This window comes from Chiloscyllium punctatum, chromosome 39 (assembly GCF_047496795.1).
Source record: "Chiloscyllium punctatum isolate Juve2018m chromosome 39, sChiPun1.3, whole genome shotgun sequence".
NCBI classification, from domain to species: domain Eukaryota; kingdom Metazoa; phylum Chordata; class Chondrichthyes; order Orectolobiformes; family Hemiscylliidae; genus Chiloscyllium; species Chiloscyllium punctatum.
Window position 1 is genome coordinate 61,987,027 of NC_092777.1, and position 16,493 is coordinate 62,003,519.

Genomic DNA, 16,493 nt, shown 5'->3' on the forward strand with positions numbered 1-16,493 from the left:
TGTTAGAGATGACTCAATGAGCTGAATGGCCTATTTCTGGTTGATTTGTCATGACCTTCTGGTCCACATTCTATTCCTGAAATGTGTCTTACTCTTTGGGAGACTCCTGCTGAAGAATCCTGTCTCAAGTGCAACAAAACAATAAATCACAAAGTGGTTGAATAAAGCTATAGGCAGTAAAAATGGTGGAGCTATTCACAGGTGAAGGTTCAGCAGTACTGAGGTAATTTCATGACTACCTCGCTTTATGAAACTTCTCCAGCTACTGAATTATCAGAGCAAAAAGCAGTATCAAGATTGTTCAAAGCAACAGTTTTATTTTTGTTTTGCTTTGGAACTTCTCCAGTGCCAATGAAAAATCCACAGAGGGACATGGTGAAAACCTTCACTCCTTACAAAAACATTTTAGTCCCAGTCTAATGGGCAACTTGATTATAGCACAGAGGAAAAGAGAACTCAAGAATAACATAACTATATATATCAAGGTGATTATTATTGATTTTTTGGCACCTTACTTTTTAAAAATACTGAATGTGTTGAGTCCTAAACTACATTTGGATAAGAACGTGAATAAGAAATATTGGGAGGGATTTGGGCCAAGTGCAGGCAGATGGGACTAACTTAATTTGGGATTATAGTCGGCATGGACCAGTTGGACCAAAGGGTCTGTTTCTGTGCGGTATGACTCTGTGACTATTATAACTTGGTTGATTGGAATGCAGTTAAAACAGATGAATTCTCACAGTCTTTGGAACTTTCCTTGGGCATTGGGTGATGAATCAAGTTGTCATTCTATGTGAAAGAAAGAGAATCACTAATGTTAATTAACACCAGCATGATCATTCTGCAAACATGATTCATTAGAAGCCAATAATTTATCTTACTGTTTCTGCAATTGATGGGATTGGTTTGGTTTTGAAGATGTACTTGTAAACGGTGTGGACTATGGGAGCAATCAGACAAGGATCCAGATTCTCATTTCCACCTGAATCAGGTATCAGAGTTAATAACACAATATTAGATTGGATTCATTGTAAAGTTTCTGCTGAATACAAGATTGAGATCTATACCTCCCGCATAACACACAGTTAGAACAACAAACAGATAAATTCTGTATAGCACGACCTGTGTTCGATTCTAGGAGCGCACATTAGGAAGAACATGAAGACCTTAGAGATGCTGCTGAGGGTATTTATTGGAATGATACTAGGAACTAGGAACTCAGTTGTGTTAACAGATTGAAAACGTTATGGTTGTTCTCCTTAGAGCATAGAATTTTGGAGCTTAGTTAGAGATGTGTTATCATTTGGAATGAACTGTCTGAAAGAGTGGTGAACACAGATTCAATTGCAACATTCATTGGGGAACTGTAAAAAAAAATTTGAATTTGGAAAACAAACACTCTGCTGTATGTGCAGCTGATCTAAAGATTCAGCGCATGTTTGATGGTTGAATGGTGTCCTTTATGTTGCATCATTCTATGCATCTTCAGACATTCTAAACCAATTCATGACAATATGACTTAATTCATCCTTCGGCTCTGGATGTCACTAGCATGGCCAGCACTCATTGTCCATCCTTAGATGCCCTCGAGAAGGTAATGATGAGGCACTTTCTTGAACCTCTGCTTTGTGCACGGAGAAGTTATTCCCAAAAGCTGCTAGATAAATAATTATTAATTTTTGGTCCTTGTCAATGAAGGAATTGTAAAATATATTCAAGCCAGAATGCAAGTGATTGGCAGGGAAATTTGAAGGTGAGATTGTTTCCATGCACATGTTGCTCTAACCTTTTAAGTAGCAGAGTGTGAAAAATAGTGAGGTGCTGCTCAAAAAGGCTGGATGAGTTGCTACATCATATCCTCTTGCTGAAGGGACATAGGCTTTAAGGTATAGGAAGACCTCTTTAAGCCGTTCTGCAATCACTGATCTTTGCTTCAACTCCATATACCTCATTCTGCTTCATATACCTCAATCCCATTGACTAACTAATATCTCATTTCTTATTTTAAATTAACAATTGATTTAGCATCAGTTTTCACTTGCAGGTGGGAGTTCCAACTTTTATCATCCTTATGATCATAATTTCAATCTTGCACAGTCTGACGCTAATATTTAGACCTTGTCCTGAATCTTAGCCAGTCAGTAAAAGTAGTTTGCTGTCAGTTATCTGTGAGATAATGGCCTGAAAACATCACTGTCTTAAACTGTCTAAAGAAACACGACCCCAATTGGTGTAATTATTCCTTGTAAATTAACCCTTAAGACTCCATATAACATACTGGTAAACCTATGCTGAACTTTCTCGGAAGCCAATATATCATTCATAAGGAATAGTATCCAGAAATGTCCACTGTGTTCCAAATCATGTCTTATCAGAAATTTGTATAACTTTGGCAGCCATGATTGTATTGAATGGTGGAGCACGCTCAAGGGGGCTACTCCTGTGCCCAGTTCTTATGACTTCTATCTCCTTGTTTTACTGTAGAATTTCACAGGATATATAGCAGAGGAATTATTGCCGAACCACTCCATGCCAGAATTTCTGCTCTTATTGAGCCTCCTCCAATTTTTCCCTCATCTAAACCTACAACGACACTTCTGTCACCCTGAACAGCAAGTGCTGCATGTGTACAGGTACACCAGCATATACAAGTTTTCTACCAATTCATATTTTAATCTTGCTTTGGAAACTCTTCATTTTCTAAAATCAAAATCCTGAAATGCTCCATCCAGTCTTACTGCGGGATATTTGCAGTACACAAACTGCATTGATTCTAGAAGGTGGACCTTAAGCATCTCATTAGGGATGATGAGAAGTTATTGCCAGTTCTGGCAGTGGTCCCTTCATCCCACGAATGAATTTTTAAAAAGCCTGTGGTCTAAAAGTGCTGGGTAGTGCTGGCACTGTAGTACAAGAGAGGGAACGGCAGTGGGATGCTGAAAAAACTGAGAATTTCTTAGATTACTTACAGTGTGGAAACAGGCCCTTCGGCCCAACAAGTCCACACCGACCCGCTGAAGTGCACCCACCCAGACCCATTCCCCTACACCTAACGCTACAGGCAATTTAGTATGGCCAATTCACCTAACCTGTACATTTTTGGACTGTGGGAGGAAACCGGAGCACCCGGAGGAAACCCACGCAGACACGGGGAGAATGTGCAAACTCCACACAGTCGCCTCAGGTGGGGAAATGAACCCAGGTCTCTGGCGCTGAGAGGCAGCAGTGCTAACCACTGTGCCACTGCGCCGCCCACTGGCTGCACCACTGGGATGTGAGGAGAGTGTTACCACAATTTAAATGAGGAAGGAATTGGATAGGAACCTTGCAGGCCACTTTATCCCCACCGAAAAATGCAGCCCGAAACCATAGGGACAATCCCTGAAATCAGACTCAAAAGAGAAGGTGGGGGAAAGCAGGACAGCCTAGGAAAAAGCAGCATAAAGAAACAGCTAAAATAAAAGAGCAAAAGAGAAAAATCGACATGAAGACAAAAGGCAGGATTAGGACAGGCCATATTCTCTGATTTAGTCCGTGTTATGGTATAGAAACTCAATCAGTAACCAAGCATTATTTTTTAACCATCTTATCAAAGTTGATGAGTGTAAATGTAGCTGAAGAGGGTTATCTAAGCTTCCCAATTTACATTTTAATTATACTTACCAGTCAGCATACTGACTACCAAACCCACTATTAATGTGCTCAGCCACGCAATTGGGCTGTAGTAGAAAAATGATATCGAGTAGATAGTCTCTGCTATGATAGGCCTGAAATATGAAAAGAAAAGTATTAACTTTGTTCTAATGAGTAAGTGACAATTTATAAACATCTAGGTCAGAGACCTGGAAACACAGGGGAACTTCTTGACTCTGACCTGCCACTTCCAAATGTTACCAACTCTCCTGGAGTGTCCACCATCAATTGCTCGGCAGTTGTTCAAAGTAATCTGGGTGATTTTAAAATGATGTTTGAGTAGATAAAGCTCAGAACTCGAGCAGGAGTTCTGGCCTGTCAGGGTTTATCTCGGTTGCATCATGTTTGAAAGGGCAAAGGATGTGCGGCCAGCCACTGCCCTCAGGAAAATGGCAGGGCTTGCTTTGAACAGGAGGTCAACCCAGAGGAGGCTGCTGCAGTGGCAGCCATAAATCAACTTTCATAAAAGCCGAAAGAAATACAGACACTGTAAATCAGAAATAAAATTAGAAATTGCTGAAAAAGCTCAGCAGGTCCAGAAACATTTGTGGAGAGAAATCAGATTTAACAGTTCAGGTCAAATGACCCTTTCACAGAACAGGGCAGTTTCTTTCTGCTGCCAGACCTGCTGAGCTTTTCTAGCAATCTTTATTAAGTCAACTTTTTCAACTGCCTGGAAAATTCATATCCCTCCCCACCGCCCCCCAACACCACCACCAGAAATCTGACAGGAAAGCTTCTCAGTCCTATTTCAACAAGCTGAGGATCCCAAGACTCATGGTAAGGACATCTATGCCACCAAACAGAGTCACAGAATCAATCACATGTCTAACGCATGATTATTCACATAACAAATTCTGTCACCCATAAAGGGTTCTATGGGTCCTTGCATGGTTGGGAGAGCTCAGTCCTTGAGCCACATCTTGGACTGTACATTTTGTGTGTGTTTCTGGGAGGTGGAATTGATCTTTGCACTCACAACTACTGGCAGGTTGTATTTGGTATTGGATCTTCACATTGGATGAGAGGTAACTCTCCAAATTGGGGAAGTATTCCACATTTGGGTGGATTCCTCTCTTGAACTTAATGGAGGAATAGACCAGAACTTGCATTGGGATGGGTTAATAAAGGTCATACCACATTGAAACAGACCCTTCGGTCCAACTAGTCCAGGACAAGCATGCTCCCAAATTCAAGCAAGTCCCACTTTCTTGCTTTTGGTCCGTACTCATCTAAACCATTCCAATTCATGTTCTTATCCAAATGTCCTTTCAATGTTGTAACTGTATCCACATCCACCACTTCCTCTGGCAGTTCAATCCACATACAAATGACTTTCTATATAAAAAGTTACCCCTCATAACCTTTCAAATCTTTTTCCTCTCACCTTAAAAATATGCCTCTCGTCTTGAACTCCCCCCACCCTAGGGAAAAGACCCTTGCTATTTATCTTATCTATGCCCCTCATGATATTTTGAAGTTGCTGCTGAAACAGATTCTTTGGTATGCCTCTGTGAAGATGTGAAATGAGTCTTGAAGAGTATTTTCTGAAAGGACGAGTTGAGTGTCACCTCCACAAGTGGGATCAGTGTTCCACAAGTGGGATCAGTGTTCCACAAGTGGGATCAGTGTCATTTGCTTCTTGGATTTCAACTAGTTGAGGTCGAAAGGTTTTCCATCTGCAGACAATGTCCACCTCACTAGAAAGCTTGTCCTTTTACAAAGTGGAGTAAATTCTGGCAAAGTTTGCTGTCATATCACCATTGGTAAGGACTTTTGTCAACCCCTTGTGGAGAAGATGGAGGATGTTGATGAATTTTACTGGACAGCTGGCCGCTGATAGGGTCTTCCATAGCACTCCCTGACTTATTAACATATTCAAAAGCCTTGACTGGATCGATGAAGGCCATGTAGAGAGGTTGGTGTTGGTTCTGATGTTTTTCTTGGAATTGTTAAGCAGTGGAAATTATGTCTACAGTTCCATGATTTAGTTGGAAACTATATTGGCTTTCCAAAAAAAATTCTTCAGAAATCAGGAAAAGGCTAACAAGGCTTTAGGTAATGATCTTCCTGGTGCTGGAGAATAGGGAGATTTCTTGATAGTTGCTATAGTCCACTTTGTCTCCTTTCTTGAAGATGGCAGTGTACCTTTCATTGACAGGGCAGATTTTCAGGAACAGTCGTAGAGGTCATGGGTGTGGTCTGCTCCTCCAGCTTTCAAAATCTCCAGTGGAATCCCACCCAATCCTGTGGTATTTCCATTCTTCAGATCTTTCATGGAGGGTTCAATATCTGTCCAAGGTCATCTTCGGGGAGTTACGGGATTTCCTTGAACACATCCTTTTTAATGAGTGTATTGTGGTTTAGGAATTCTTTGAAGTGTTCTCTCCATGGTAAACTGATGTTTTCTCTATCTCTCAAAAGGGTTCCATTCATACTCCACACAGGTGTGAGGCCAAGGGATTTGGGTCTTTGCTGGCAGTGAAGAAGTTGCAGCTCTCAGTCCACCGTTGGTTTTTAATTGCCCTAGATGTTCTTTGTAATTCTCCTTTTGTTATTTGATGAGTTCTCTCTCCTCTTTGCCTTGCTGGTGATGTTGTTTTGACAGACATGGGGAGCTTTCCTCTTTGTATTGATGAGGATTTGAATGATGTGGTCGTTCTCAATGAATCAGTCTTCACGTTTTCTGATCTTGAAGACAATGGTTTCTTCACAATGTCAGATAATAACTTACATCAGCTCTTTTAGTTTTCCTTCATTATATTAGAATGAACGCTCTGGAGATTTTATTGAAGATGTTGTCAGACATTAGCTAGCAAGCCTGACTCATGAAGTCACTAAACGTTTAACTTTTTTTGAACTGTTTCTTCATCTTCAGCCCTTTCTGATGACTTTTGATGGACATTGAGAAGTGGATGAGCCAGTGGTCTGTCCAGCAGTTGGCTGCATTGGTCATTGCTTTAGTGATGAGGCCATCCTTTGGGATTGAATGATGATGAAGTTGATCACGTGCCAGTGTTTTGATCATAGATGTCTCCAGAAAGTCTTGAACTCTATCAGTGGTTGGGCTGCAATGTGGCAAGTAACATTCATTCTACACAAATGCTAAGTAATGACAATCTCTAATAAGAGACAATGTAACCACCATCTCTTGACATTCAATGATGTCACCATCACTGAATCCCCCACGATCAACAGCAGGCAGATTCTGATTGGCAGAAACTGAACTGGACCAGCTACATAAATGACTACAGGAGTAGGTCAGATGCTATAAATACCTGTGAATAACTCACCTTCTGACTCTCCAAAACCAGTTTACCAGCTACAAGGTACATGTCAGGAGTAAGCTGGAATACTCCAACAACACTCAAGAAGCTTGACACTATCACGATCAAAGCAGCCCGCTTTAGTGACACCATATCTGCAAAATGTTCAGCCACTCCATCACCAACACTCGGTAAGAAGTGTGTACCATTTATAAGATGCACTGCAGAATTTCATGAGCTATCCTTAGACAGCACCTTCCAAACCCATGACCAATGCCATCTAGAAAGAAAAGGGCAACAAATACATCGGAACACCATCAGCAAGTTGCCCTCCAAGCTATTCACCATTCTGACTTTGAAATATACCAGGTAAAAACAATAACTGCAGATGCTGGAAACCAGATTCTGGATTAGTGGTGCTGGAAGAGCACAGCAGTTAAGGCAGCATCCGAGGAGCAGTAAAATCGACATTTCGGGCAAAAGCCCTTCATCAGGAATACAGGCAGAGAGCCTGAAGGGTGGAGAGATAAGTGAGAGGAGGGTGGGGGTGGTCCAGCACCAGCTGTTGGTAGGTGTTGGTGTCTGCGAGTAGTGCATTGACTTTCTCTATGTAGTCCCTTCTGTTCAGGATGACTGTGAGCCGACCCTTGTCTGCAGTTAATATGACAACGTTTTTGTCTTTTTTGAGGTTTTCTAGGACTTTCTTTTCTAGTGTGTTCAGTTTGTTTCCTTCCCTCTTTCGGCTCAGAGTAGGTGCAATTGTCTGTCTGAACATTTGTTGTGTTTTTTCCGTGAGTTTGTTAGGAGAAAGTGAGGACTGCAGATACTGGAGATCAGAGCTGAAAAATGTGTTGCTGGAAAAGCGCAGCAGGTCAGGCAGCATCCAAGGAGCAGGAGAATCGACATTTCGGGCATAAATCCTTCTTCAGGAAGGGCTTATGCCTGAAACGTCGACTCTCCTGTACCTTTGATGCTGCCTGACCTGCTGCGCTTTTCCAGCAACACATTTTTCAGCTCCGTGAGATTATTGTCCTTCAATGTGGTTTCTAATGCCGCTAGGAAATCCTTCTTAGCAGCGTCTCGGTAATTGAAATTTAGTCCTTTTACTAGTACTGCTTTTTCTGTGTCTGATGGGGGCCTGGATTCGGTCTGAGAAGTTCTTTATCCACGCCCCTGTGTTATCGGTTTTGTTTTTGTTTGTGAGTTTGACAAGTTTTTTCTTCAGGTCCCGATTTTTCTTCATCTCTGTTTGTCGTTGTTTGGTGTTTACGTCTCGTTCTACCACATCTGTCCATTCTTGATTTGTTGCTTGTTTGAATAACGATTTTTGATGCGCAGTTTCCCTGTTGTATTTTCGGAGTCTGTGGTGGGCGTCATTGATTAGTTCTCGGAGCATTCTGCAGCCGTTTCGTTGTGTTAAACATCTGGCTTGAGGTGTTTTATCAGCGGTTTGTAGTGGAGACATTTTGGCAGTACCTGTTTTCTCAAACATTCATGCAGCAAGTACAGTTGTTCGCGGGTGGAATTCTCTCGGAGGGCATTCCTTTCCCATCTTCGGGCAAGTTGTAGCGTGTTGCGCCCATAGGTTTTTGCAAGGTTTGTGAAGGTTTGTAGCTCAGGTTGAGGTTTAGGGTGTAGGTTTTCTCGCTGAGCAGTAGGTTTGATATCCAAGACCACTCGGAATCCTAGTAGCACATAAACCTACCAAGACTCGCAAGCAAAAACTAACAACCTTAAAAGACCCAGTACCACCCATGGACAAAACCAACGTCATCCAAAAAATTCCATGCAAGGACTGCCACAAACACTACGTAGGACAAACAGGAAGAAAGTTAGCCACCAGGATACATGAACACCAGCTAGCCACAAAAAGATACGACCCTCTCTCCCTCGTAGCCCTACACACGGATGAAAAAAAAACCACCATTTCGACTGGGACAACACATCTCTCCTGGGACAGGATAAGCAAAGACATGCCAGAGAATTCCTGGAGGCCTGGCACTCCAGTCACAATGCCATAAACAAACACATAGACCTAGATGCCATCCATCAACCCCTCAGAAAACAAACAGGAAATGACATCACCACAAACCTCAGGAACCCCATCCAGGAGAAAGATATAAATTGAAAGCAGGAGACAACAGCTTCGCTTCACTTGGAGGTCACCACTGATGATGTTACCTAGCCAGGTAATGAAACCTCTGGATATCAAACCTATAGCTCAGCGAGCAAACCTACACCCTAAACTTCCTTTACCTATTAACCATTGAACTAGGACTCCAAAATCCCTCTATTCTTTTGTTTGCTGCAGTCTTTCTCCACTTAAATAATATTCAGTCCCTCTGTTCCTGCCAAAGTGCATAATCTCATACTTCCGCATATTATATGCATCTGACATGTTTTTACCATTCACTCACTTAACATGATCACATCCCTTTGGAGAATCTTTATGTCATCCTCACCACTTGTCTTCCCACTTATTTTTCTGTCATCCACAAATGTTGTCATTCACATGTGGAACATACATGTCACTGGTTGGCCAACATTTATTGCTTGTCCTTAATTGCCCCTTGAGAAGGTGGTGATGAGCTGTCTTCTTGAACTACTGTAATCCATGTGCTGTAGGTAGATCCACAATGCTATTAGGGAGGAAATTCCAGGATTTTTACCTGGTAACAGTGAAGACACAGCGGTATATTTCAAATTCTGGATTAGTGGTGCTGGAAGGGCGCAGAAGTTCAGGCAGCATCTGAAGAGCAGTAAAATCGACGTTTTGGGCAAAAACCCTTCATCAGGAATACAGGCAGAGAGCCTGAAGGGTGGAGAGATAAGTGAGAGGAGGGTGGGGGGTGGGGAGAAAGTAGCATAGAGTACAATAGGTGAGTGGGGGAGGGGATGAAGGTGATAGGGCGGGGGGGAGAGTGGAGTGGATAGGTGGAAAAGAAGATAGGCAGGTAGGACAAGTCATGGGGACAGTGCTGAGCTGGAAGTTTGGAACTGGCGTGAGGTGGGGGAAGGGGAAATGAGGAAACTGTTGAAGTCCACATTGATGCCCTGGCATTGAAGTGTTCCGAGGCGCAAGGTGAGGTGTTCTTCTTCCAGGCGTCTGGTGGTGAGGGAGCGGCGGTGAAGGAGGCCCAGGACGTCCATGTCCTTGGTGGGGGAGGGGTGGGGTCTGAGGGCGGAGGTGCGGGATGTGGACGAGATGCATTGGAGGGCATCTTTAACCACGTGGGAAGGGAAATTGCAATCTCTAAAGAAGGAGGCCATTTGGTGTGTTCTGTGGTGGAACTGGTCCTCCTGGGAGCAGATACGGCGGCGGCGGAGGAATTGGGAATACGGGATGGCATTTTTGCAAGAGATAGGGTGGAAAGAGGTGTAATCCAGGTAGGTGTGGGAGTCGATGGGTTTGTAAAAAATGTCGGTATCAAGTTGGTCGTCATTAATGGAGATGGAGAGGTCCAGGAAGGGGAGGGAGGTGTCAGAGATGGTCCAGGTAAATTTAAGGTCAGGGTGAAATGTGTTGGTGAAGTTGATGAATTGCTCAACCTCCTCGCGGAAGCACATGGTGGCGCCAATGCAGTCATCAATATAGCGGAGGAAGAGGTGGGGAGTGGAGCCGGAGTAATTACGGAAGATGGACTGTTCTACGTAGCCAACAAAGAGACAGGCACAGCTGAGGCCCATATGTGTGCCCATGGCTACCCCTTTGGTCTGGAGGAAATGGGAGGATTCAACTGAGAAATTATTAAGGGTGAGGACCAGTTCGGCCAAATGAATGAGAGTGTCAGTGGAAGGGTACTGTTGGGGATGTCGGGAGAGGAAGAAACGGAGGGCTTGGAGGAAGTGGAGGGCTTGGGTGGTGTCTCGAACGTATGTGGGGAGTTCCTGGACTAGGGGGGATAGGACAGTGTCGAGGTAGGTAGAAATGAGTTCAGTGGGGCAGGAGCATGCTGAGACAATGGGTCGGCCAGGGTGGTCAGGCTTGTGGATCTTGGGAAGGAGGTAGAACCGGGCACTGCGGGGTTCCCGGACTATGAAGTTGGAAACCTCCCACAGCTACCTGGATTACACCTCTTCCCACCCTACATCCTGCAAAAATGCCATCCCGTATTCCCAATTCCTCCGCCGGATCTGCTCCCAGGAGGACCAGTTCCACCACAGAACACACCAGATGGCCTCCTTCTTTAGAGATCACAATTTCCCTTCCCACATGGTTAAAGATGCCCTCCAACGCATCTCGTCCACATCCCGCACCTCCGCCCTCAGATCCCACCCCTCCAACCATAACAAGGACAGAACGCCCCTGGTGCTCACCTTCCACACCTACCAACCTTCGCATAAATTCCTGAAGAAGGGCTTATGCTCGAAACGTCGCTTCTCCTGCTCCTTTGATGCTGCCTGACCTGCTGCGCTTTTCCAGCAACACATTTTTAAGCTCTGATCTCCAGCATCTGCAGTCCTCACTTTAACCTTCGCATGTACCAAATCATCCACCGACATTTCCGCTACCCCCAAACAGACCCCACCATCAGGGATATATTTCCCTCCCCTCCCCACCCCTTTCGGCCTTCCGCAAAGACCGTTCCCTCCGTGACTACCTGGTCAGGTCCACGCCCCTTCAACCCACCCTCCCATCCTGGCACCTTCCCCTGCCACCGCAGGAATTGCAAAACCTGTGCCCACACCTCCTCCCTCACTTCCATCCAAGGCCCTAAAGGAGCCTTCCATATCCATCAAAGGTTTACCTGCACATCCACCAATATCATTTATTGTATCCGTTGCTCCCAATGCGGTCTCCTCTACATTGGGGAGACTGGACGCCTCCTAGCAGACCGCTTTAGGGAACATCTCCGGGACACCCGCACCAATCAACCACACCGCCCCGTGGCCCAACATTTCAACTCTCTCTCCCACTCTGCCAAGGACATGGAGGTCCTGGGCCTACTTCACCGCCGCTCCCTCACCACCAGACGCCTGGAGGAAGAACGCCTCATCTTCCGCCTCGGAACACTTCAATGCCAGGGCATCAATGTGGACTTCAACAGTTGCCTCATTTCCCCTTCCCCCACCTCACCCCAGTTCCAAACTTCCAACTCAGCACTGTCCCCATGACTTGTCCTACCTGCCTATCTTCTTTTCCACCTATCCACTCCACTCTCCCCCCCGCCCTATCACCTTCATCCCCTCCCCCACTCACCTATTGTACTTTATGCTACTTTCTCCCCACCCCCCACCCTCCTCTCACTTATCTCTCCACCCTTCAGGCTCTCTGCCTGTATTCCTGATGAAGGGCTTTTGCCCGAAACGTCGATTTTACTGCTCCTCAGATGCTGCCTGAACTTCTGTGCCCTTCCAGCACCACTAATCCAGAATTTGAAATATACCGCTGTGTCTTCACTGTTACCAGGTAAAAATCCTGGAATTTCCTCCCTAATAGCATTGTGGATCTACCTACAGCACATGGATTACAGTAGTTCAAGAAGACAGCTCATCACCACCTTCTCAAGGGGCAATTAAGGACAAGCAATAAATGTTGGCCAACCAGTGACATGTATGTTCCACATGTGAATGACAACATTTGTGGATGACAGAAAAATAAGTGGGAAGACAAGTGGTGAGGATGACATAAAGATTCCCCAAAGGGATGTGATCATGTTAAGTGAGTGAATGGTAAAAACATGTCAGATGCATATAATATGCGGAAGTATGAGATTGTGCACTTTGGCAGGAACAGAGGGACTGAATATTATTTAAGTGGAGAAAGACTGCAGCAAGCAAAAGAATAGAGAGATTTTGGAGTCCTAGTTCAATGGTTAATAGGTAAAGGAAGTTTAGGGTGTAGGTTTGCTCGCTGAGCTGTAGGTTTGATATCCAGAAGTTTCATTACCTGGCTAGGTAACATCATCAGTGGTGACCTCCAAGTGAAGCGAAGCTGTTGTCTCCTGCTTTCTATTTATATCTTTCTCCTGGATGGGGTTCCAGGGGTTTGTGGTGATGTCATTTCCTGTTCGTTTTCTGAGGGGTTGATGGATGGCATCTAGATCTATGTGTTTATTTATGGCATTGTGGTTGGAGTACCAGGTCTCTAGGAATTCTCTGGCACGTCTTTGCTTAGCCTGTCCCAGGATAGATGTGTTGACCCAGTCGAAATGGTGGTTTTTTTTCATCCGTGTGTAGGGCTACGAGGGAGAGAGGGTCGTGTCTTTTTGTGGCTAGCTGGTGTTCATTTATCCTGGTGGCTAACTTTCTTCCTGTTTGTCCTACGTAGTGTTTGTGGCAGTCCTTGCATGGAATTTTGTAGATGACGTTGGTTTTGTCCATGGGTGGTACTGGGTCTTTTAAGGTTGTTAGTTTTTGCTTGCGAGTCTTGGTAGGTTTGTGTGCTACTAGGATTCTGAGTGGTCTTGGATATCAAACCTACTGCTCAGCGAGAAAACCTACACCCTAAACCTCAACCTGAGCTACAAACCTTCACAAACCTTGCAAAAACCTATGGGCGCAACACGCTACAACTTGCCCGAAGATGGGAAAGGAATGCTATCCGAGAGAGTTCCACTCACGAACAACTATACTTCCTGCATGAATGTTTGAGAAAACAGGTACTGCCAAAATGTCTCCAATACAAACCGCTGATAAAAACACCTCAAGCCAGATGTTTAACACAACGAAACGGCCACAGAATGCTCCGAGAACTAATCAATGACGCCCACCACAGACTCCGAAAATACAACAGGGAAACTGCGCGTCAAAAACCGTTATTCAAACAAGCAACAAATCAAGAATGGACAGACGCGGTAGAACGAGCCGTAAACACCAAACAACGACAAACACAGATAAAGAAAAATCGGGACCTGAAGACAAAACTTCTCAAACTCACAAACAAAAACAAAACCGATAACACAGGGGCGTGGATAAAGAACTTCTCAGACCGAACCCCGCCCCCATCAGACACAGAAAAAGCAGTACTAGTAAAAGGACTAAATTTCAATTACCGAGACGCTGACAAGAAGGATTTCCTAGCGGCATTAGAAACCACATTGAAGGACAACAAAGTCATGGAGCTGAAAAATGTGTTGCTGGAAAAGCGCAGCAGGTCAGGCAGCATCCAAGGTGTAGGTGAGTCGACGTTTCGGGCATAAGCCCTTCCTGAAGAAGGGTTTATGCCCGAAACACCGATTCTCCTGCTCCGTGGATGCTGCCTGACCTGCTGCGATTTTCCAGCAACACATTTTTCAGCTCTGATCCCCAGCATCTGCAGTCCCCACTTTCTCCTAACAAACTCACGGAAGAAACACAACAAATGATCAGTCAGACAGTTGTTGCACCTACTCTGAGCTGAAAGAGGGAAGGAAACAAACTGAACACACAAGAAAGAAAAGCCCTAGAAAACCTCAAAAAAGACAAAAACATTGTCATATTACCTGCAGACAAGGGTCGGCTCACAGTCATCCTGAACAGAAGGGACTACATCGAGAAAGTCAATGCACTACTCGCAGACACCAACACCTACCAACAGCTGGCGCTAGACCCAACCCCAAAACTAGGAAACAAAATTACATATCTCCTAAGAAAATTACACAGTTCCGGACAATTAAACAAGACGGAATTCCAGAAAATGCAACTAGACGGGACCAACACCCCACGATTGTATGGACTACCAAAAATCCATAAACCAGGAGCCCCCCTCAGACCCATAGTCTCACGACCCGGAACACCAATTTACAGACTGGCCAAAGAACTACACGCAAGACTGAAGTACCCAGTAGAAGAGTCACTGCACTCCATCCACTACCCCCAGGAATTCCTAAAAATCATCAAAAACACCAAAATAGTGGAAGACGAAACAATGATCTCATTCGACGTAACAGCACTGTTCACCTCCATCAACATCGATCTGGCAAAAGAAAGACTTACCACACTTTTAGAAGAGACCATCACACAGCCCAACAATCATCAATCACATTACCAACAAAAACATCATGAAACTAGTGGACCTGTGCCTAACCACCTACTTCACCTTCAACAACATAATCTACAAACAAACCAACAGCACACCCATGGGATCTCCACTATCAGGATTCATAGCAGAAGCAGTGATGTAAAGACTAGAACAAACAGCCCTACCAACCATCAAACCAAAAATCTGACTCCGCTACACAGGTAACATATTTGTCATCACAAAATGAAATAAGGTAGAAAAGACAACACCCTCACAGGCATAAAGTTCACCAAGGAGGAAGAAACCGACAACAAACTCACATTCCTGGACGTCACAGTTGGAAGAAAGGACAACGGAGAACTACAAACGTGCGTATACAGAAAACCGACAAACACTGACTAAATACTTAACTACACCAGCAACCATCCCAACACACAAAAACAAAGCTGTATCAGAACACTATTTCAACAAGCCAGCACACACAGCAGCACAGGTGAACTTCGGAAAACAGAGGAGAACCACCTATACAACGTATTCAAGAAGAACGGATACTCAAAAAATACAGTCCACAGATTCCTCATGAACAAACCACGACAAGCAGACCAAACACAGCCAGAAACCCTAACCACTTTACCATACATCAAAGAAGTCTCAGAAATGACAGCCAGACTACTGAGACCCCTCGGAATCCTAGTAGCACACAAGCCCACCAACACTCTCAAACAAAAACTAACAACCTTAAAAGACCCAGTACGACCCATGGACAAAACCAACATCATCTACAAAATTCCATTCAAGGACTGCCACAAACACTGCGTAGGACAAACAGGAAGAAAGTTAGCCACCAGGATACACGAACACCAGCTAGCCACAAAAAAGCATGACCCTCTCTCCCTCGTAGCCCTACACACGGATGAAAAAAAACACCAATTCGACTGGGACAACACACCTATCCTGGGACAGGCTAAGCAAAGACATGCCACAGAATTCCTAGAGGCCTGGCACTCCAACCACAATGCCATAAACAAACACATAGATCTAGATGCCATCTATCAACCCTTCAGAAAACGAACAGGAAATGACATCACCACAAACCCCTGGAACCCCATCCAGGAGAAAGATATAAATAGAAAGCAGGAGACAACAGCTTTGCTTCACTTGGAGGTCACCACTGATGATGTTACCTAGCCAGGTAATGAAACGTCTGGATATCAAACCTACAGCTCAGCGAGCAAACCTACACCCTAAACCTCAACCTGAGCTACAAACCTTCACAAACCTTGCAGGTAAAGGAAGTGAACTGTTGGACTTTATTTCAAAGGGATTGGAGTATTAAAGTAGGAAGGTTTTGTTAAAACTACACAAAACACTAATCAGTTACCATGTATTGTTTTGGATCCCTTATTTAAGGAATGATATACTGACTGACAAAGTTCACTAGACTGACAGCATGTATCACACATCTTTTAATACTATCGCAACTCTGAAAATCACGAGATTCAGTAGAAACTGTTATAGAAAATAATTGACTTTATTAAACAAAAATATATCACTTGCTTCTTGATGCTTAAACCAAATCTGCAGATGGC

The 16,493-nt window shown here is 44.3% G+C and overlaps 1 protein-coding gene across 2 annotated transcripts in view; it reads right to left on the reverse strand.

Annotated features, from left to right (window-relative positions):
- Positions 1 to 293: 293 nt before the first annotated feature.
- LOC140464140 (sodium-coupled monocarboxylate transporter 1-like) overlaps positions 294 to 16,493 on the reverse strand; it is a 91,241-nt gene continuing 75,041 nt past the window's right edge. For both annotated transcript variants that reach the window (XM_072558906.1, XM_072558907.1), the window contains exons 15-17: positions 3,667 to 3,770; positions 885 to 985; positions 294 to 792 (exon numbers count right to left, since the gene is read on the reverse strand). In XM_072558906.1, the coding sequence (XP_072415007.1) occupies positions 697 to 792; positions 885 to 985; positions 3,667 to 3,770 (301 nt within the window). In that variant the 3' untranslated portion in view covers positions 294 to 696. The remainder of the gene's footprint in view (positions 793 to 884; positions 986 to 3,666; positions 3,771 to 16,493) is intronic.